General features: G+C 47.5%; 1 protein-coding gene across 13 annotated transcripts in view; it reads right to left on the bottom strand.

Annotated features, from left to right (window-relative positions):
* Positions 1-23,636, bottom strand: part of ZCWPW1 (zinc finger CW-type and PWWP domain containing 1) — a 1,771,049-nt gene that overhangs the window by 904,261 nt on the left and 843,152 nt on the right. For all 13 annotated transcript variants that reach the window (XM_078668572.1, XM_078668568.1, XM_078668570.1 and 10 more), the window contains one exon: positions 23,484-23,600. In XM_078668572.1, the coding sequence (XP_078524698.1) occupies positions 23,484-23,600 (117 nt within the window). The remainder of the gene's footprint in view (positions 1-23,483; positions 23,601-23,636) is intronic.

Genomic DNA, 23,636 nt, shown 5'->3' on the forward strand with positions numbered 1-23,636 from the left:
AATGTGTCATAGTGCGCCCTATCATACCTGGCTAACAGGGCTTGTGTGTTAGCTATGCGCCAGATGTTGGCTGCTTGCACTGCCACCCTTTTCCCCGATGCCTCCAGCACTTTTGACTCTTTGTCTGGGGGAGGAGCTTCACCCGTGGTCTGTGAATTCGCCCTCTTGCGGGAATTGGAGACCACCAAAGAGTCCAGAGGCAACTGGCCCCGTATATAAGTTGGGTCTCCAGGTGCCGGCCTGTATTTCTTTTCTATCCGGGGGTTTACCACCCTTGCCCTCGTGGGTTCCTTGAAAATGTCTGTGGCATGCTTGAGAACCCCTTTGAGCATAGGAAGTGTCTTCACAGTTTTTTCTGATGCAGAGAAAGTGTCAAACAAAAAGTCAACTTCCACAGGGTCGGCATGCAGTTCCACCTTATGGTTTGTAGCCGCCCTTTCACTCAAGGCATTAAATGCTGCAGAGTCTTCTGTTGGAGAAGTTTTCACACCATAAACCTGTGGGTCATGTACCACTTGTTGGTCCCCCTGATCACCAGAGTCTACCCATGAATCCTGCTGCTCATCAGCATCAGTATTGTCAGGAAAGTTATACTCTTCATCCTGTTCACCCTCATCTCCCTCTGAGCAAGTGGGTGAAGGTGTTGGACTCCTCCTAGGTCTTGGAGGAATGGGTTCAACGAGGTCTGGTGTTTCTGGCGCTGGCCTCTTCTTCTTTAGAGGTATTACAAACGAGTCCACAGGCTTGGAAGTAATTTTTCTCTTGTGGAGCGTTAATCTTCCCGTGTCGGCGTCGATATAATGTTCCGACTGCTCTTCTATTGAAGGGTGTCGATCAAAACGTCCACTTTGTTGCGTTTTCCCTGACCCTTCTGGGTCCTTTGGCACCGATCGAGGTGCAAAGGCCTTCGGCGCCACCTTCGGCGGTAGAGTATAAAGTATCGGCGCCGAAGTCTTCTTCGGTGGGGCTATCGACTGCGGTACCGAGGGCGTTTTCGGCTCCGACGTCAAACCCTTTTCCCGTATCCGCTTAAGGGAGTCCGCTACGTGCTTAGTAAAAGAAGCGGATGGCTTCGTCGATCCGACCGATGACCTCGGTCCACCTACAGGGGAAGATCCGAGCGTCGACGATTTTTCTTTGGTCGCCGGAGACGCAGACGCGCCCTCGACGACTGCACTCCGGCCCCCTGCCACGGCCGTAGGCGGTAACGCCGCAGGCTTCGGATCGACAGCCTTTTCTTTCAGCGTCGGGGCTCCAGACTTTGGCTCGGTGCCTTTCGCGGACTTCGCTTCTACCGCCCGTTTGCCTGTTGGCGCGGTAGTCGTGGCCGAAGGCGTTTTGACAGTCTTCCTTGACTTCGACTCGACCACTTTGCTCGACACTTGCTCGACGACCTTCTTCGAGCTTGGCTCCTTGACCTTCTTCGGTACCTTAGCCTGTTCGACAGCCTTCTTTGGCTTCGATGTCTCCGAGGTCGACGGCGCCGCAGACGTCTTCGGTTTCGATGGTGTGTCGGCCATCTTTGCTGCTTTCGATTCCGATGTTTTCAGTTTCGGTTTCGATTTAGGTAATGGAGGCTCCGCAAGTATGTCCGTAGCCGGGCCAGAAGGCGGGGTCGAGGATTGAGGTGTAGGGTCGTGGGTAAGGCCGTGTGGCGATCCCGTGACCTGAGCCTTAGTAATTGTACGTATGGGGCATAGCTCTTCCTCCGAGCTATCTTCCATGGCCCCATAAGCTTCCTCGTCGTCACCTACCTCCTCGACGTTTTCGTCTAGGCCCTGGCCCTCGACAGGTTCCTCGTAGTCGGCCTCGGCCTCGACCTCCGCCGATGTAGGTGAGATCTGCAGGTGAAGTTCCTGCTCGTCTGCTTCGGGGTCTACGAAGATGTCGACAGGCGCCGGTGCCGATCGCTGGGCCTCGAGGCGCGCCACGCGCCGAAGCTTGAGCGTCTTCTTCGACCTGAATTTCGAACAGGCCATACAGTTGGCCTCGTTGTGGTCCGGCGACAGGCACTTGTTGCATACAGGATGCACGTCGATGTGTGGGTACTTCGAACCGCACACGGGGCAGAACTTGAACGGACTTCGTTCCATCGCAGTGTCGTCGGGGTCTTGCTGGGTCGACAGGGCCTCGATGACCGAAAAGTCACCCGACTCCTCAGATATCCGACTCGAAGAGTTGGAGTACACACGAGACCGAGCGCGAACAATACCGACGAAGTAAAGAAGGCCTTTTGGCCTTAAAGAAATTGTTTTATCGATTCCGAACAGGAGACGTCGAAATCACATCCGAACCCAATGGCAGAAAAAAACAATTTGGGGATGGAGGTGATGCCCATGCGCACTGTAGTCCAGGGGAGGAGCCACCTATCTCGTGATACTTCGAAGACTCTTCCAGGACAACAATGTGCAATCATCCGGACCCAACACTAGGCGGCGATCTATGCAATAGATATGAATTTAGCAGCCCACATGCCTCGAACTGGGGTATCTTTCATAGATTCACATGCCTGAATCAGAGTAGCAAGAAGTGACATCATGTCTGTCGTTAGAGGAAGGTGGGAGACAAAATAAGTCATATACACCCCCACACAACCTGGAAGGTTATAGAGCACAAACTTGTTTACATAACATATGCATCAAAAAACCTTCATAAAGTACATTACAGATTAGGACAGCATTTGAAAAGATTAAAACATCATAATGAAATACATATGCTGAAAACAGTCAAATGAAGGATAAAAGACTATAAAAAGTCTAACCTTAATGAAGAAGATGCTGCAGCACCGCTTCCCAAACTGCTGTATCATCATGAGTTGCCGACTGCAGACAGTAGTGCTTCATAAAAGTGTGCACACTTTTCCACGTAGCAGCTCGGCAAATGTTCTCCAGCGTCACTCCAGCGAAAAGGGCTGTCGACGCTGACATTGTTCTGGTGGAATGCGCTTTAACCTTTCTTGTTAAAGGTGTAGGAGAGTGGGGTCTGCAATCCTATGGTCACCCCAGATTTTTGCTTTTTGGTTTACGACTTTCCCTGGCTGTGGGCCTGCTAATCAGACCCACAGCCTAGCTGTTCTCTCTCTAAAATTGACAACCATGTACCTTAGGTGCATTTACTAATTAGTACTGGGCCACCTTATCAGTCCCTGTACAGTGTACCATAGGTATCCAGGGCATAGGTGTACCCAGGGCCTACCAGGGGCTGAAGCATGTATTATGCCACCCCTGGCTGGCCATCTAAAACAGACACAACTGGCTGCACGACAGCTGGGGCAAGGTGGTGTAATCACCCTTTGCTGTAGATATAGTATACCTATATCGAACCCTAAAATGGACACATACACTCCTATCAGTCACTCCTATGGCAGGCCTTATCAATCCTGAAGGCAGAGTGCTTGGAATTATGTGAGATGGTGCTCTGGCATGAGCTGAGCCCGTCTGCAGCTTGCAGAACCAAGTCCTAATAGCTGTTCCATGATAACGCTCTACCATATACTCTTAAGTGCATTATAATCCTCGCGGTTAAATGCTAACTTTGGTATAGCATTATCAAAACATGTCGAGTAAGGTGTCATACGAATTGGAATACTACCCCCTCACCAATTCTGGCGACGGGGGTAGCATTCCACCCTTCTAGAGGGACACGACATGTATGTAACTGTGAACTGCGGTTAAAGTTAACTCGAGCCTTGGCATCACAAAATGGATGCTGCCACCACAGACACAAGTCTGACCTCCTGCTGCTGGGAGTCCTTCCAGCGAGGGAGGCTTGGACAAAGGGTTTCCTGCCTTGGGAGGTGCTAGCACCACCCCAGACAGGATTTTGTGTATTGGGTAGGACAGGCCTGAAAGGAATGAGACAAGCCTGGGGCACACAAGGTGTCCTGTGCATACTCCGGCTCAAACCAGTTGCTGGGGCATCCCTGCCCCTGCTCTGGCACGAAACCGGACAAAGGATAGGGGGTGTAACCACCCTCCTTCCTGGTCCCACCCAGGGGAGGGACCTAGTCAGTAGTGCAGCCCCCTTTAGGAGAATAAAGGTAGGAGCTGGTCCCATTCCAAATTAGATTATCCTGAATTGAAACTCTACAAGAAGAAACTCTGGACTTCGACGTTCTGCTCCACAGAAGACTGAAGAATCTCCCTTGTGGGCAAGGAGTGTCCACCCTGCAACTGCAGGCACCATCAAGCGTCCTAGCGGTTCACTTTGTCGTCCTTCCTGCCGGAACCAGACTTCAGAGCTCGACGAGATCCAGACTTCCAGACCTCTCTGACCTCAACCTACATCTGCAGCACAGCTGAGATCCGTGGGTGCGACGAGACACGTGGGACCGGCCATCTTGAAGAAACTGCACTTCGCTTCCAGCACAACTTCAGAGGGATCCTCGAGAAAGTGCTTTGGGTATTGAGAAGCCCCAGCCCCGAGCAGCTCCTGCACCGAAGACCAGCCCCCGAGCATCCAAGAGATCTGCCTGGGGCCCTTTTGCTTGATTGCTGCTCGACGCGTTGTCTGGTCATCACTTGCCGGCTGGCTAGTGGCCTCCTAGACGACGATCCATGAAATCTACACTGCTGGTCTGGTTGCTCCAGACTGGCCCTTGCTCCCTTCCAAAAGAAGAGCATCCCGGACCCTCCTGGTCCCCTCCAGATGCCGTTTCCACTCACCGCGTGGGTTGCCTTTGCCAAGGCCTGTTGACTCAAAATCCGGATCCGACACCGCCGACAGCGAGAGCCTGCGTGGGACAGCTCGTGCCTCCATCCTGGTCGTCGAAGAGTTCAAGTTCAAGTTCGGGCATTTATATAGCGCACTACTCACCCAGAGGGTCTCAAGGCGCTAGAGGGAGGGGTTCACTATTTGTCGAATAGCCAGGTTTTAAGTTCTTTTCTGAAGGAGATGTGGTTCTGAGTGAGGCGGAGGTGGGTGGGGAGTGAGTTCCAGGTCTTGGCAGCCAGGAAGGAGAATGATCTGCCACCCATGGTGGTTTTTCGGAAGTGCGGGACTGCAGCGAGGGCTTGATTGGATGATCTTAGTTGGCGGGTGGGAATGTAGAAGGATAGTCGGGTGTTGAGGCATTCGGGTCCCAGATTATAGAGGGCCTTGTGTGCGTGGGTGAGAAGGCGGAAAGTAATTCTCTTGTTGACGGGAAGCCAGTGGAGGTTTTTTAGGTGTCCGGTGATGTGTTCTTGGAGCGGGATGTCTAAAATGAGTCTCGCTGACGCGTTTTGGATACGCTGGAGCTTTTTCTGCAATTTTGTTGTCATTCCGGCGTAAAGTGTGTTGCCGTAGTCTAGTCGACTCGTGACCAGTGCATGGGTGACAGTCTTTCTTGTCTCGAGGGGGATCCAGCGGAAGATCTTTTTGAGAATGCGAAGGACGTTGAAGCAGGAGGACGATACGGCGTTGACTTGTCTGGACATTGAGAGAGAGGAGTCAAGAATGAAGCCAAGGTTACGTGCATGGTCTGTGGGTGTGGGTGCTGATCCCAAATCGGAAGGCCACCAAGGGTCGTCCCAAGCTGAGGGGGAGGATCCTAGGATGAGCACCTCCGTTTTGTCTGAGTTGAGTTTTAGGCGGCTCTGTTTCACCCATTCGGCTACTTCTTTCATACCTTCGTGAAGGTTGGTTTTGGCGGTGTTGGGGTCTTTGGTGAGGGAAAGGATTAGCTGGGTGTCGTCGGCGTAGGAGATGATGTTGAGGTTGTGTTGACGTGCGATGGAGGCGAGAGGACTCATGTAGACGTTGAAGAGGGTTGGACTGAGTGAGGAACCTTGAGGTACGCCGCAGATGACTTCGGTGGGCTCTGAGTAGAATGGGGGGAGTCGGACTCTCTGGGTTCTCCCAGCTAGGAAAGAGATGATCCAGTCCAAGGCTTTTCCTTGTATGCCGATGTTGTTAAGGCGTTGTATGAGGGTGCTGTGACAGACCGCGTCGAAGGCGGCGGAGAGGTCGAGTAGAATGAGGGCCACTGTTTCTCCGTTGTCTAGGAGTGCTCGGATGTCGTCGGTCGCCGCAATGAGGGCGGTTTCGGTGCTGTGTTTGGCTCGAAAGCCGTTCTGTGAGGGATCCAGGGAGTTGTTGGATTCAAGGAATGCGGCGAGTTGGCTGTTGACGGCTTTCTCGATGACTTTGGCCGGGAAAGGGAGGAGGGAAATGGGTCGGTAGTTTTTCAGTTCTGAGGGGTCTGCTGTGGGTTTTTTCAGAAGGGCGCTGAGTTCGGCGTGTTTCCAGATTTCTGGAAAGGTGCCAGAGTTGAAAGAGCAGTTGATGACATCGCGGAGTTGGGGAGCGATGATGGAGTCAGCTTTGTTGAAGATGTAGTGGGGACAGGGGTCAGAAGGCGAGCCAGAGTGGATTGAGTTCATGAGGCGAATGGTGTCTTCAGTGGTGATTGAGTTCCAGGAGCTGAGGTTGTTAGTTGGAGGGGTGGGATCTGGAGGGGGTGGGGCGGGTTGGTCACTGGGAGTATTCTTGAAGCTGTTGTGGATGTCGGCAATTTTGTTGTAGAAGAAGGAGGATAGCGCATCGCAGAGGCCTTGGGAGTTGGTGATGTCGTTGGATGCTGCGGAAGGGTTGGTGAATTCTTTGACGATATTGAAGAGTTCCTTGCTGTTATGAGAATTGTTGTCGAGACGGTCCTTGAATGCTGATTTCTTGGCGGATCGAATTAGTTGGTGGTGTTTGCGAGTGGCTGTCTTGAGGGAGGCCATGTTGTCTGGAGTTAGTTCTTTTCTCCACTTATTCTCCAGGGTGCGGCATGTCTTCTTGGATTTTTTAAGGTCATCATTGAACCAGGGAGCCTTTTTGCTGGATGATTTCAACTGGTGTTTTTTCAGGGGTGCTAGTTCGTCCGCACTGTGGGTAATCCATTGCCTGAGGTTGGTGGCCGCTTGGTCTGGGTCCATTGCTAGGGTGGGAGGGTTTTGGTTGAGTGATGTGAGGAGTTGGTCGGTGTTGATTTTATTCCATTTTCTCCGGGGAATGGGTTGTGGATGGTTGTGGGATAGGGTGGTTTTGTAGTTGAAGTGAACACAGCTGTGATCCGTCCAGTGGAGAGCTGTAGTGCGATCGAAGGAGATGTCTTTGCTGGAGGTGAAGATAGGGTCGAGTGTGTGTCCGGCTGTGTGGGTGGGGGTGTCAACAATTTGTTTGAGTCCGAGATTGGACAGGTTGTCCAGAAGGGTGGTGGTGTTTTTGTCGAGTATGTTTTCAAGGTGGTAGTTGAGGTCTCCTAGAAGAATGTAGTTCTCGGAGGCGAGGGCGTGCGGGCTGACGAAGTCTGTGATGTCGTCGCTGAATTGAGATCGGGTGCCTGGAGGCCTGTAAATGATGGTGCCTCTAAGGGTGGTCCTGGGGTCGATGTGGATCTGAAAGTGGAGATGTTCGGCGGTTGCGAGGTTGTCGTCAGAGCTGGTTGTGATTTTGATGGTGTTTCTATGGACGATGGCGATGCCTCCTCCAGTTTTTTTAATGGTGCGGTCTTTTCGAATGATCTTGTAAGTGTCCGGTATGGCTATGGCAATGTCGGGGGCAGAAGATGCGTTCATCCATGTTTCAGTAAGGAAGGCGATGTCGGGTGACGCAGTGTCGATTAGGTCCCAGAGTTCTGTAGCATGTCTGTGGACCGAGCGGGTGTTCAGTAGGATGCATTTCAGGCTGTTGAGTTCGGAGCTGTGTGTGGAGGAAGTGGGTTTGGTGAGGGTCCTGAAGCAGTTGAACTTTCAGGAGAGGCAAGCGAATGGGCCGTGGGTACGTCCTGGGGAAGCTTTGCAGCATAGTGGGGTGCGTCCGGGGTTGAGGGCGAGGAGAGTTGCGGCATCATATGTGACTCTAGAGGGTTGGGAGCGGCGGGGACCAGGGGGTCTGGCGCTGGGCGCGGTCCAGGCGCGGACGGGCGAAGACGGGCTTACCTTTGGCGCACCTTCGGCGCGGCCGTAGCGCGTGGACGCTGCGCGTTGGAACATCTGACATAAATGGAGAGTGGAGGGGGGCGGAGCGTGGGCGGGTCAGCTGGGAGGCGGTAGCGGGGAGGGTAGGCGGGCCAAAGGAAGGCAAAACAAACACGAGAAAATGGCTCCTGGGAAAGTGAAGCTGGGGCGGAGGAGGATGCAAATCACCACAAGCATACAAAGCAGCACGAAGTAATATGCTAAAGGCGGCGGTAGCTTCAACAAAACAACGTTTAAAGCAGCACACAATGCACAATGTTAAAGGCGGCAGCAGATTCAATTAAGCCAAAGTTGCGCTTCAAAGTAAATAGAGATCGTAATGCGAGGTTTGGCGCTATAATGCGCTATATTCAAAGTTAGCCTACGATACCACAGGGATAATCTGCCAGCTCTTGGGGCCAGGGAGCGTGGTGGGAGCAACCGCTTTCACCGAGGTTCAGACGGTCACAACTGCAGGGAGGAGGGGTAGCGCTTGGTGTTCGTGGGTGGGCGGGTCAGCTGGGAGGCGGTAGCGGGGAGGGTAGGCGGGCCAAAGGAAGGCAAAACAAACACGAGAAAATGGCTCCTGGGAAAGTGAAGCTGGGGCGGAGGAGGATGCAAATCACCACAAGCATACAAAGCAGCACGAAGTAATATGCTAAAGGTGGCGGTAGCTTCAACAAAACAACGTTTAAAGCAGCACACAATGCACAATGTTAAAGGCGGCAGCAGATTCAATTAAGCCAAAGTTGCGCTTCAAAGTAAATAGAGATCGTAATGCGAGGTTTGGCGCTATAATGCGCTATATTCAAAGTTAGCCTATGATACCACAGGGATAATCTGCCAGCTCTTGGGGCCAGGGAGCGTGGTGGGAGCAACCGCTTTCACCGAGGTTCAGACGGTCACAACTGCAGGGAGGAGGGGTAGCGCTTGGTGTTCGTGGGTGGGCGGGTCAGCTGGGAGGCGGTAGCGGGGTGGGTAGGCGGGCCAAAGGAAGGCAAAACAAACACGAGAAAATGGCTCCTGGGAAAGTGAAGCTGGGGCGGAGGAGGATGCAAATCACCACAAGCATACAAAGCAGCACAAAGTAATATGCTAAAGGCGGCGGTAGCTTCAACAAAACAACGTTTAAAGCAGCACACAATGCACAATGTTAAAGGCGGCAGCAGATTCAATTAAGCCAAAGTTGCGCTTCAAAGTAAATAGAGATCGTAATGCGAGGTTTGGCGCTATAATGCGCTATATTCAAAGTTAGCCTACGATACCACAGGGATAATCTGCCAGCTCTTGGGGCCAGGGAGCGTGGTGGGAGCAACCGCTTTCACCGAGGTTCAGACACCTCCTGGTCCACGTGGCTGCAGAGACAAGCGTCCACTCTTCACCTGATCGTGACAACAGCACCTGGTTCCTTCCTGGTTCCACACCGGTCACTGGCTAGTGACTTTGAACATTGTCCCCTCTGCTTTCAGGTCCTCTTCTTCCTCGATCCACCCTTGGATCGCACCGGACATCTTCCACTTGGTCGCCTGCAGCATCTTTCTTCAAGGCTCCATAGACTTCGATGTGGAAACCTGACACACTTTGACACCTATGCACCCGCAGCCCGTGGGTGAGGTAACAAGAGCATTTCGGTGCTCAAGGGTAGATTAACTCTCCTAGTGTCCAGATTTCCAGTCGTTTTAGTCCTAGATAGTAAAGACTGTCCGTACTCACCTTTTTCGTAAACTGTACTGTCCATTGACTTTGTTCCGCATCTCGCGTGTGAGTTCACACTCTGCACATGCGTCCCGTGGGCCTCCTTTTACTTACCTAAGGTCAGGATAGTGTAGTCCCAGCGATCCTACAGCCTCTGGACAGCTCCATTCCTTCTATTGATTTCCTTATACCATTTACTTAGTATATGGTTTGTCGTGCCCCTAGGGCACCATTGTAATTTTGTGCAACTTATCGTATTTTTCCTAAGAGATTGTCATGTGCTTAGCCCTCTGATCTCATAAAGAGTTCAGAGGTGTTTGTTATTAATAAATATATTGTTTATTTTCATAACAACCTGTGTGGTGTCCTTTCATCTGGTATTCAAGGGGTTATATGTGGTAAAACAGCTGGCTTCACATGCCAAAAGAGTTTAGCCTAAGACTGCTTTGTCCATGCTACCATTAGGATAGCTGGTCTATAAGGTTGACTTACAACCAATCACCATAAGGGTTGTTTGGACTGATACAAGGTGATCACTAGAACTAGTGAACATCATATATCAGGCCAACTTCTCACACGCCTGATATAGTTAGGAATTAGCATTTAAAAAACCTTGCAAATTCACTGAAAAAAACATAGGTTTCAGGCCTTATATAGTTAGGCATTAGCATTTAAAAAACATTGCAAATTCACTTAAAAAACCATAGGTTTCAGGCCTTATATAGTTAGGAATTAGCATTTAAAAAACCTTGCAAATTCACTTGAAAAACCATAGGTTTCAGGCCTTATATAGTTAGGAATTAGCATTTTAAAAACCTTGCAAATTCACTTAAAAAACCATAGGTTTCAGGCCTTATATAGTTAGGAATTAGCATATAAAAAACCATGGATATTGCTCCTATATAGTTAGTTGTACTAACTATATTTCGCACACCCGCAATCCACTGCTGATGATGTCACATATTACATCATTCATTACATGGTCAGTGACATCACTGATGACATCACTGATGACATCACTGATGACATGTCAAATGACATCACTGATGACATCACTGATGACATTGTATGTGACATTATTTTCAAGCTATAGAAAAACATGTAATTTGGGCTTTTTAGCCTATTGGATATATAGTAGGCTGCATACATATGTTTATACATGTATATATGTATGTTTGGATAATACTAGGTACTTGTGGTTCTAAACATACACATATATATGTTTTGTTGTATATGATCCGGGGTCCTGCACATGGGCGGGGATAATTCCGTGCTTATGACTATTGATGAGTATCCCCTGGAAGAGAACAATACTTATCTGGTGCATTCAGACCAGGGTATTTCGTCATTGAGGATGTGTACATGTGTCATGAGCCAGAACACCCACCGTTGCTCTCCAAAAAACAGAGCTTCAGCAATCCATCTGCTATTGGCCTCAATGATAGTCCACCTAATGGTGTCTGCCGTGTGGTTCAGTTCTAAAAAGTGTGATTACATTTTAGTAGTGGCCTTTATGCAGCGGATGTTGCTTCGATTTTCTGTGATCCTGGTTTGTATCATCCTGTTGGTCATTCCCACATAACGGTGTTTACACGGACAAGTGATAAGATAGATACAATTCTTAGTGTTGCAGTTTGTGTGGTTTCTCAGTTCCCATAGGCGGGTTTATCCCAGATCAAGCTCTTTAGCTCCATGCGTGAGGGTGCAGACTGAACATGAACCGCAGGCGTAATGCCCAGTGGCCGGTAGTAATCCCCATAGAGTTTGCTGGGAGTCTTTAGGAGAGGCTGGGCATCTATACACAAGTTTCTTGTGTGTTTGTATGTAAATAGTGGGTCTGCAACATCTAAGGTGCCCTTTTCTAAAATGGGCCAATACGTTTTAAGGATGTTGTTGGAAGAGGGAATGAAAGTGATGACAAATGTGAGGATGTTCGTGTGTTCTCTGGTTTTAGTCTCCAGAAGAGAATCACAATGATTATTCCTCATCCTTTTGTAAGCTGCCCATAGAAGTACCACTTGTTCCTTGAATTTGAAGAAATTCTCTCTTAGAGCTGTGGAGGAGCAGGCCACGATACATGTGGCTGGAGTGGGTGATTCTCAAGGGGTCACTGCCAACAGGGTGGTCTCCAACATTTCAATAGTGGCATCCTGTGGAATATTTGTGTACAGACCTTCAACATCAAGTATAATCAGAAGATCAATTTCATCCTGTACAGTGAAGTTCTGTAATAAATTGAGTATATCTGTGGTGCCCTTCAGATATGTAGGTGTCTTCATCACTACAGGTCTTAGGTAGCCGTCATAGAATTTGCTCAATGGTTGGAGAAGGGAATCAATAACGGAAACAACAGGTCTTCCGGGCGATGGTACGGTCTCTTTGTGGATTTTTGGTAACATGTAGGAATATGGGATTCTAGGTTCCAAATTAACCCCAAAATCCACCTCATTTTTGGATATTCCTCCTTCTGACTCAGCTGCGCTGACCAGTTTGTTGATCTTGATGGTGCGCCTTGCTCTTGGGTCTGTTTAGAAAGGACAATAATATTGATTGCTGCTGTGTTGTCTTAGGAACTCTTCATCGTAGACCGTAATGTCTTGGAGCACAATAGCTGCCCCCTTATCAGTAGGTTTAATTATGATCAAAGGGTCCTCAGTAATGCTTCGTATGTTCTCCCTCTCCCGATTGGATAGATTATTGAAAAGGGCACAGGGTTCATCTTGACCACATCGCAGAGTACTATGTATTAGAAAGTGTTAACCTCACTGGGCATTAATGCTGTGGTGGGTGTAACCTGGAACGGTTACGTAGGTCTGAATCTGCGACTCCACTGAAGGTCTATCTTGAAAGAAAGACTAGCTACATTTTTCAAAAATACTGTTGGCGTTCCATGCTTAGTATGAAATGGTCTTCCTTAGGAGCGGGGACGAAACCAAGACCCTTCTCCAAAACATCTCTTTCATCATTGGTGAATATGAGAGAGTACAGATTAACCACTGTTTTTTTGTTGTTGCAGTCAAGTGGCTCCTGAGTCGCATTTGGGGTTCTGGGTCCTGCCACTGTACTCCTATTTTGTTGCCTCTTCATTTTGCCCCTTCCTCGGCCCACCCCTCTGTTAAAAAAGGAGGTTGTGGGAACTGTTGGTATATTGGAAATTGTTGTGGTGGTATCTGGTATATAGGATGCCAAATTGTAGTTGTGCTATGTAGAGTCCCCTGTATTGGTTGCTTGGAAAAGGGAGCACTGGCTAGCCAGGTAGGAGAGGTGGATGACTACCTCTTTTCTTATTATGACTACCCCAGCTGTCATTGCTTGATGTGCTGCTGAAGGAGCCTGTCTTTCTAAAGGAGCTGGAGGAGCCCTCAACCTATGATGTTTCACCCATTGGTGCCTGAAAGTCTTCTCTACTGTAGGGATAGATATTTTCCCTATCGAATCGTTAAATATCTTTCTGGAGATTTGTGATTTGTTAATGGGTGAGATAATCTTTGTGTTCATTCATCTTCTAATTGATTTCGGCCAGGCGGGTTTTGAAGGCTGACTTGCTGATAACTGTCTTAAGTGAAATCTCTGCTATGGTAGTCTTGATTAATAGTGCCTCGGAGAGAGGCGTTTAGCAGTGTTAATAATCAAGACTAACCAATTGTGAGTGCATTTCTACGCTAACTTGGACCATTGACGTCGAAAGACAAAGCCGTCTAGGAAAATACATGGTGTGAGGGTCACCAGGAGGTTATTCGGGGCAATATTATCTCTCGGGTATTCGGTCATAATTGACCTGTATAAAGCAATTTTAAACTGTTGTTTCCTTATGGCCAATATAGAGTTCCAGTCTTCTGTGTGACGCTGTGGAGCCATCTGCTCCTAGACGTAACGGTGTTCTTAGTATTTCAGTCACCATATCGTCATTTAAACTGAGCCCTAAGTTGTCCGTCATGGTGAGTTTATTTTGGGTGTTGGTATATATGTGTGTATTGGATGTGTCTGTATAGTTAAAAGAGAATAAGGTCAGAGGCCTGACAGGAAATTGAAAAATTACACTGTGTCCCATGGCTGAGCCGCTGTACTAATATCAATAACACGCAGACGGGGGACAGGGAGCTTATAAAACGTCCAGTACCCTTCCTCCCAAGAAAAAATACGGAATTAATAATAGGGCAACTGTTCCTATAGAAGTGTCTCTCAGTGTGGAAAAGAAGGTACAGGTGAGGGGGTCATCCTATTACGGAAATGGTGCTCTCACACACCAGTAAAAGTGTCATGCTTCATCATCTGGCTTTTGCCCCTCCTGGGGTCAGTGCTGCAATACCCCACAGTGAGAGGGCTCTTTGGCGGAGTTCTTTTAATCAAATTGCCATGATGGTGAGTGCCGTAGTGTGGGATTAGTGGAATTGTACGTTAAAACTACCTAAAGCGTACCAAAAAAAGAATTTATTCCGGGGTCATCTTGGTAGGGATAAAAGCAGTGTAATAGTTGTCAGTTCCTAATAATGAGGAAAAACAGCTTAGCAATGGGTGCAGGTGGTGTAGGTCGACATGTTTAAAGCCTTAATGATCCAGGAGGGATCCTTGGCATTTCATCAGGACTAAAAGTATGATAATAGAATATTCCTACCCTTAATTGGGGTGGGAAGAAGACTGCTGGTATCAAGTGATTACCACATCATACTCCCCCAAAATTGAAAGTTAAAAGACATAGGGCCATATGTATAAAAAACAAATTTTGCTAATCTCTAATTGCGATTTTTTGCGAATCGCAATTAAAGAATCGCAAAATGTAATGATGTAGGATTTGCAACATTATTTGCAAATCCTACATATTCCTTATTTGCAAATCATAAATTGAGATTTGCAAATAAGGACTACCTTCCCATTCATTCCTATGTGCTAGGAGGCCCGTAGAAATGAATGGGAAGATATTCTCAATTTGCGATTAGCAATCAGAGAATCGCAAATTGAGAATGCAATTTCAAGGTTGCAAGGGTGCCAAGAGGACACCCAGTTGCACCCCTGAAATATGCATGTGTGCACATTTTGCGCAGGCATGTATGTGTGACATATGGCACTTTTAAAAAATCAAAAAAGTTATTTTTTTAAGAAAACCACAAATTACCACCAACTTGAAGTTGGTGGTAATTTGTGATTCCTTACGGCCAAATCACACTTTTTTGTGCTTCTTACATTGCATTTACGAAATCGCAATTAACGACTCCTTAAATGTATTCGCAAAATAGGGAATCACAAATGTTGCTATTCCTTATTTTGCGTTTTTTTGGTGATACATCGCACACTGCTAAATTGCGACCGCAAACGCTGAAAATCTGCAAATTTCAGCGTTTGCAATTGCAATTTAGCTTGACACATATGGCCCATAGTAAGGGGAAAATTAATTGTGGTTGTCCTATGTTCCAGCCTGAAAGCGGGGTGGTAGGTATTCAAAAATTAGATATTCCCTGGGTTACCCTCAGGGAGTAAATACCGGTATACTGATATCATATAATGAACAAAACATTCTGGGAGCGCAATGTAAAGCTCCTATCATGCACTGTGTCACACATCCCAATGTGTACAGATGAGTGGCATCGAAATCTGAAATTTGTGTAACAGACAAACGCACATAAACAACAAATGGTGAAACATCCCTTTTGTCAAGGGTAGGAATTGTATCTTACTCTACAATCTTATCAATCCTGCCCCTTAGGTTGTAACAGACGACTGCGTCAATGCTGCAGCTTGAAATCTGCAAGGGTGAATAATTGTAAAAAAGTCACGAAACATATTGCGGGCGTCCAAGGGGGACTGGAACAAGCCACTTTTACTTTTATTTTTAATTAATTCTATATATCACTTTTAATATTTATTAAGACATAATACATATTTTTTTTACTTTAGATGGGATTTTTAAAAATAGTGTAATATTCATATAATTAATGTTAATGTAATAAATTCAAAATAATTACATTTGTGATATGTTATAAATGCTTTTTTGATTTGTTTTGTATTTAAGAAAATATATACAATTAATTTACATGAATATTTAAAACGGAAAAAAATTACAAAATGTTTTCAAGTTTAATTCATGACCAAGGGCTGGCCCATCTATAGCCCATTAGATGCCAAGATAAAGAAACGCGTTACTTACCTGTAACAGCAGTTATCCAGTATTGGTGTCTTTCATAGATTCACATGCCTGAATCATTCCCCGTCGTCGAGACGGGAGCCTCCGGTACATAGAAAAGTAATGTCATATAGACATACATAGAGAAAAATAGGCCTAAGGGCCTACCTTAGTAGCCTATCCTTGTCCTTATGTAAAAAGGACCAAACTCTTAGAGCCAGCCAATCAGCTATCACCTCCCTCTAGAACCTTCCTGCCAGGAGCCTCAGTCTCTCAGATTTTCATACGCACCAAGCTAGGTAGGCGTAATATAGTTAGAGAGAACGTGAGTCCTTCTAGGGGAGGCGGGAGGGTTGCATGTGAATCTATGAAAGACACCAATACTGGATAACTGCTGTTACAGGTAAGTAACGCGTTTCTTATCCAGTATTAGGGGTGTCTTTCATAGATTCACATGCCTGAATCAGAGTAGTCAGCAATATATTATGCACATTTCTGATGTAATCATGCAATATAGTCATTTTAGATAATACACCAATTATCATGCGACTTTGAAACATTAGCATACCTCGATATATCATAACAGTAAGAGATGTGCATACCAGGATGGCGGGATGTTGGAAGGCTCACCTCACTGGAATAGATGGCGAAGCACCGCCTGGCCCACTGCTGCATCCTGCATAAGTTCAGCATCCAGGCAGTAGTGTCTGGAGAAGGTGTGCGGTGACTTCCACGTCGCCGCTCTACATATGTCCAAAATCGGCACTCCAGCGAACAGCGCTGCTGATGTGGACATTGCTCTGGTGGAATGCGCTTGAACAGTAGCACTCAAAGGCCGTCCGGCCCTGTCATGGCAGAATGCTATCGCTGAGGAGATCCACCTGGAGATGCTCTGCTTCGTTAAAGGCATACCCATCCTTGGCCTACTGTAGGCCACAAATAGCTGTGACGACTTCCTGAAGCTCTTTGTCTTGTCTAGGTACAACTTTATACACCTTTTGAGGTCCAAGGAGTGCAGCGTTCTTTCTGCTGCGGTGGTAGGGTTTGCAAAGAAGGAACGTAGAACCACCGGTTCATTAAGGTGAAAGTCTGAAGGCACTTTCGGTATGAACTTGGGATTTGTCCTCAGCACCACCCTGTCCTGTTTAAACTGCATGAAGGGTTCCTGAATGGATAGAGCCTGCAGCTCGCTGATTCTCCTGGCAGATGTTAGAGCGAGCAGCAGAGCCGTCTTCCAGGAGATGTACTTGATGGGTGCTCGATGAATGGGCTCAAAAGGGTGCTTCATGAGTTGGGTGAGGACTAAGTTGAGGTGCCATGTCGGTGGGACCCTTCTAGGTCTTGGGAAGGATCTATATAGTCCCTTTAGGAACTGTTTGATAAGTCTTTTGGATCAAAGAGACGGTCCCTTGTAAGTCCTGGTGAATCGTGAAATGGCTGCCAAATGCACCTTAATAGATGCGTGCGCCAATCCTGACTGTGCCAAATCCAGTAGATATGGCAGTATCTGTTCGGGTGTGATATGGAGTGGTCTCAGGCCTTCCTCTAAACACCATATGCAGAATCGTTTCCATTTTAGAGAGTACGTCCTGTTGGTACTGTCCGCTCTTGCTTTCGCCAGCACGTCCCTGCATTCCTGCGGGATGTTTAGATGACAGAACTCTCTGTGCTCAGGAGCCAGGCCGATAACCTGAGCGATTGCAGGTTCGGGTGCTGCACCTGCCCGTTGGACATTGTCAGCAGGTTCGGGTGCTGCTTCAGACGAATCGGTGTCCTGATGGAGAGGCGATGAAGATCCGAGAACCAGTGCTGCCTCGGCCAGAACGGGGCAATTAGTATCAGGGTACAAGGCTCCGCCTTCATCTTCCTGAGAACCCTGGGAATCATCGGAAATGGCGGAAAAGCGTACGTAAATACGCTGAACCAACCGATGGAAAGAGCATTTCCGAGTGACCTTGGTTGGGGACGCCAGCTTGCATAGTTTGGGCATTTGGCGTTCTCCTTGGTGGCAAACAGGTCGATTCCTGGGACTCCCCATTCTGAGAATATGTGATCCAGCGTATTCTCGTCGAGCTCCCATTCGTGGGAGAGGGATTTCTGTCTGCTTAGGGCGTCCGCAATGGTGTTGTCCTTGCCCGGGACATAGTCCGCTTTGAGTGTGATCCCATGGAGTACAAGCCAGTTCCAGATCTTCTGCGATTCGCGTGATAGAGTGAGCGAACGCGTTCCTTCCTGTTTGTTGAGATAGTGCATCGTCGTGGTGTTGTCCGTTCTGACGAGCACTTGGGAGTTCTGGATGCGTGGTAAAAAGGCTTGCAGTGCCAGATATACAGCCCTCAGTTCTAGAAGATTTATATGGAGTTGCTTCTCCTGATTTGTCCATTTGCCGCTTATTTGGAGGTCCTGGAGAACAGCCCCCCAGCCTTCCAGGGATGCATCCGTGGTGATCACCAGAGGTGCTGCTGGAAGTATGAATGGCAGTCCTATAGACAGATTCTTGTGATTTTTCCACCATTCCAGGCTCTTGGACATATGTGGTGTTATCTGTACTATGTATTCGAAAGAACCTGTACTCTGTGTCCATTGGTTTGTAAGTGCTTCTTGCAATGGGCGCATCCTGAGTCTGCAGTGCGGGATGAGGAGTATACAAGAAGACATCATTCCTAGGAGTGATTTGTAAGTTCGAACTCTTAGGGACTTCCTTGATGCCACAGCCGTGGCCAGAGATATTATCTTGTTTTTCCTTTCCCTTGAAGGAAATGCTCTTGCGCATTCTGTGTTCAAGGTCGCCCCAAGGAAGGTGATATTTCTTGTTGGGATCATGCAGGATTTCTCCTGATTGAGAGTCAATCCTAGGTGCTGAAAAAGATTGGTACAGGCGTTGGAGGATTCGGTCGCGCCTGCAGCTGAAGGTGCTTTTACCAGCCAGTCGTCGAGGTAGGGGAAGACCTGGTGACCCATTTGACGCAGAAAAGCTGCCATAGGTGAAAGGCACTTGGTGAAAATCCGGGATGCGGATTTGAGGCCAAACGGTAGGACTTTGAATTGGTAATGCTGTCCTGCCACCTCGAACCTCAGGAATTTTCTGTGTCCCTTGAGTATCGGGATGTGGTAGTAAGCATCCTGGAAATCCAAAGATGTCATAAAGTCTCCTTGTTCCAGCATGCCTAGTATTTCTTGGATCGTCACCATCCTGAACAACTTACTCTTCAGGAAAGAGTTGAGTGCTCTGAGGTCTAGTATGGGCCTCCACTTTTTCTCCTTCTTGCGTATAAGAAAGAAGCGGGAATAGAATCCCCTCCCTCTTTGAGACGATGGAACTCTCTCGATCGCTCCTTTCTTCAACATCGCAGATATTTCCTGGAGCAGCAGTCGTAGATGTTTGTGTGGAAGCCTGCGGGGAGGTGTTGCAGGTGGGATGGTGGTGAATTCCAGGGAATGGCCGAATCTTATTAACTGGAGTACCCATCGATCTGTGGTGATGAGATGCCAATTTTCTAGGAAATGGGTCAATTTTCCTCCAATCTTTAATGAGGGATATAGTTGCTGGACTGGCTGGAGTAATTGGTCACTGGCGTCCGCCAGTGCCCCTCCTCTGGTTTTTGCCCCGGAAGTTTGATCTCCCGTAAGAAGTCTGACGACCTTGTTGCTGCTTCTGTTGGTACTGGGATTTATTCTGATAGGAATACGAGGACCTATTTTGAAAGAACCCCCTGTAGGAGGACTGGCCCCTGGATCTGTTACCCCGAAAGGACTGGTTCCTTGCCTGCAAAGTACCAAGTGCTCTAGCAGTATCAGTGTCTTTTTTGATTGTTTGGAGCGCCTCGTCAATTTTGTCTCCGAAAAGATGTTGGCCGTCGAAGGGCATGTCCAGCACCTTCGTCTGCACTTCTTGTCTCAATGATGTTGCCTTAAGCCAGCCCTGACGGCGCAGGACTGCTGCCCCAGCTAGTTGACGAAAGCCCGTCATGGCTCCATCTATGGCACAATCAATGATCTCAGCTGCCGAGGTTTGACCCTCCGTAAGCAGTGCCTTGACCTCCTCCTGAACTGTATCTGGCAGTTCCGCTATATATGGGACTATATCTTCCCAAAGCTGGCGAATATAACGCCCTAACAGGGCTATGGAGTTGGCCACCTTGATGGTCATGGCCGACGTCGTTGTAAACCTTTTTCCGATGGTGTCCAACTTCCTTCCTTCCTTGTCCGGTGGGGCTGACAAAGGAGAGGAAGGGTTGCGAGAATTCTTTTGGGCCGCCTGGGTTACAACCGAATCTGGTTTCGGGTGTCCATTAAAGCAAGCTGCCGCCTTGGTGGGAGCCTTGTATTTATTATCCAGGCATGGAACCACCTCAGGTACAGAGGCCGGCGTCATCATCAGTTTCTTTCCCTGGTCCCAGAGAAAATCTATTATTGGGATAGATTTCGTTATCTTCTTTGTTTGCTCCTTAAAGTCATATAAGAAGCATTCGGTCTCAGTCGATTCCATCTCCATATGAAATCGCTTCGCTGCTCGTTCCACTATTCTATGGAAACCGCCAATGTCCACTGGCGGTGAATCTGACTGGCGCGGTTGGGGTGAAGCTGGGGAAGGTGCCACATACTCTTCGTCCTCTTCGTGATCCGTCCGATCCTCTTGGACTTCACCCTCTTCCATTTCCTCAGCCTCCTCATCTGATGAATCTATCACCTGAGGTGGCACTTTCTCATGGTAGGTCTGAGTAGTTGGCCGTGTCTGTCTTGGGGCTGCCGCTGGTGTATTGTAGCAGGCGTCGGGCCCCCTGTCTCAGTTGTCGGTGCTTCCGGGTGTTTAAGGTCATCCACAATTGAAGCAGGAAGGCACACCATCGGGGTAACCTCTGTACAAACATGAGCTTGGAAAGAGTGTTCCTGGTAGCTCATCTCCTCCTGTTCTTCGTCTGTGCTCTGACATTTCACGTGAAGGTCTGAAATTGAAGTAGCCTGATTCAGAAGTTCTTCTTCAGATTCTTCACTCTGGAGAATCTCCGTGGGCAAATGACTTTGCACCTTACTTGGTGACGTTGTTTCTGGCGTTATCTGCTTCTTAGTCAGTTTGCCGGACACAGGACCTTTAGCAGGAGCCCCTGCCGTCGTCCCTGGTGTTGTCGACGGTGGTAGGGTCCAAGACGACGTTTCTATCAGCTTGGATTTCTTCCACGGTTCAATAATGTCTAATTCCGTCGACGATCCCCCCGTCAACGGTACCCTCGTCGACGGCATGATCTTCGACGACGGCGCTTCCGTAGACGATACTTTCTACGTCGACGATGTCTTTGTCGACGATGTCTTCGTCGACGATGCGCTCGTCGATGATTCATTCCTCGTCGACGTCTTCGTCGTCGACGTCTTCGTCGTCGATTCTCCCGTCGACGGCGGACTCTTCATCGACGATGTCGTCGTCGACGGGCCCACCTTCATCGTCGGTGGACTCTTCGTCGACGACGGCTTCGGCAGTATTATAGATGGAATAGGTTTACCAGCTGACGACGATGAAGGAGTGGTCGTCGTCGATGTGAAAACCGACGACGCTGTCGTCGTCGACACAATCGTCGTAGCTGTGGAGACGGAAACTGGCGTCACAACTCTTTTTTGCGTCGAGGATGTCGCAAGCTTACTGGATGACTGCGTAGGCTTCTTAAAGGCCTGAGGGCCCTTTTCAGACACTGAAGATTTTGTCGATCTTGCCTCTGAAGACTTCTTTTGTACCTTCATAGGAGGAGTGTCTGAGGGGCCAGGGGACTCCACCCTTGGCCTCTTGTGGGAGACTTCTGAGGTCATGGAAAAGCTTCCCTTTGAGGAATCCACATTGTCCCTCTTTTTAAGCCTGTCCAGCCAGATGAGCAGTCGACCTTCTCTATCCCTCAAGGTCTTGTTAGGGAAAGACCTACATATCTTACAGTCTTTAGGTATGTGGTCAGGATAAAGGCAATATAAGCACAGGTCATGCTTGTCTTCCACATGTAGCCTTTTCTTCCCACATGAAGAGCAGGCCCTGAAAAGGGCTTTCTTCTGGGATTCAGACATGCCAGAATTTTGGAGAAATAAATCACTTACTTCAATGAGAAGGGTTTGAAGTAATCCTGTTCGAGATTTTGAGAAAGAACTCACTTTAAAAAGTGAACAAGTTGGTTTTGAAGAGATCCTGAGGAGAACTCAGGTTGGAGACTCCCTAGCACAACGTGCGGTAGAAAATCTGAGAGACTGAGGCTCCTGGCAGGAAGGTTCTAGAGGGAGGTGATAGCTGGTTGGCTGGCTCTAAGAGTTTGGTCCTTTTTACATAAGGACAAGGATAGGCTACTAAGGTAGGCCCTTAGGCCTATTTTTCTCTATGTATGTCTATATGACATTACTTTTCTATGTACCGGAGGCTCCCGTCTCGACGACGGGGAATGATTCAGGCATGTGAATCTATGAAAGACACCCCTAATACTGGATAATAATGCAATCTCTGTTTTGTGAAGCTATCTTCTATTTCATACCTAGACTGCCTTAGTCAGACCTTCATGAAATTGATTTCCAAAGGCTCCAGGAGCCTACAGGGGACCATGGTTCATTGACCAAACCCGTAAACTTACTTTCATAAAAGCTTGGGTGCTATCCATCAAGACAATATTGTTTTTTTGCTTAGGAGATATTTACTCTTTGTATTAAAACTTTTCTGTGACCCAGCATGTTGGCGTATATATTCAGGGTACAATTCACAAAGCCATGTAATTTTACTGACAAAAATGGCTGTCAGATATTATTCACAAAACATTATCTAGAAGGTGTAAATGAATAATATTAAGCAGATGTAAAATGCACTCAAATGATTGGCGACTGGGTGAATCCAGGCCTAGTTTACCTTCAGATTGTAAGAGCTTCCAAAAGCTTATGAGTTTGTCAGGGGGTCATAAACTCTTCTATGACCTTTTCACATCAAATATGGTCGGAGATTTGTTCCACCAAACGGCTCATGTAAAGCTCAATCCAGGGTGGGAAGGGGGAAGGAATACCCCTAAACTATCAGCCCAAAAGAGTTCTCCACAGCAAAAAAATGTTTTCCCCGTGGAGGAAAAAGCAAAAAACGAAATTGTACAATTGCAAAGAGAAGCTACATTTCCCCCTGCATAACTGTACCCAGTAAACAATTTCATACTGAGGAAATACAACATATTTTAAAAAGACACAAAGCTTGCTCAGTATTACATTTGCAAAGTTTAAGAGATGGTCTGGCCTTATGAAAATTAATGAAGACTCCATGATAGAGAAATTAAAAAAACAATTACTTTTTTAGTCAAAAAAGTGAAACGGGCAGACTTCTGTGTTGACAGACACAGAACCTTGTAAAAAGGGACTGAAGCAACTGAAAGTACAGAACATGAAAACATAATGAGCTACCTTAAGGCACAGAGTCAAATATCACTTGAAAGTCGATGCATATGTGACTCAATTGCCCTCAATTTCAGTTTTACCTTTAAGTAGCATACAATAAATATATCTTACATTCTTAAAATCTATAATGTTACAATTTTTAAAATGAAATGTAGGGATACATTGGGACGCCAGCTGCAATGGTTGTAATTTCAAGAGGTGAAAAAGCTAGATGATGGCGAACAGCCACACAATACAGAAGAACCTCATCAGTACATAGAGACGCTGCAGCATAGCATGTGCTATGCAAGTGCCTTCTAAATCATTTAATCTATCATCAAAGGTATCTGCCTTAAGTCTGTAGAATTCACCTGTGTTTTGACTGCATGACCAGCTGTCAGGTAGAGAAGATGGGTCAATCCCACTTTCCAGTTTTCTCCACTTCTCGCAGCTGAGTTTACTACATTGGATCCAAGCAATACACTGATCTGTTAAAAAAAATAACAAGATGATGCTGGGGCACA

This window comes from Lissotriton helveticus, chromosome 12 (assembly GCF_964261635.1).
Source record: "Lissotriton helveticus chromosome 12, aLisHel1.1, whole genome shotgun sequence".
NCBI classification, from domain to species: Eukaryota; Metazoa; Chordata; class Amphibia; order Caudata; family Salamandridae; genus Lissotriton; species Lissotriton helveticus.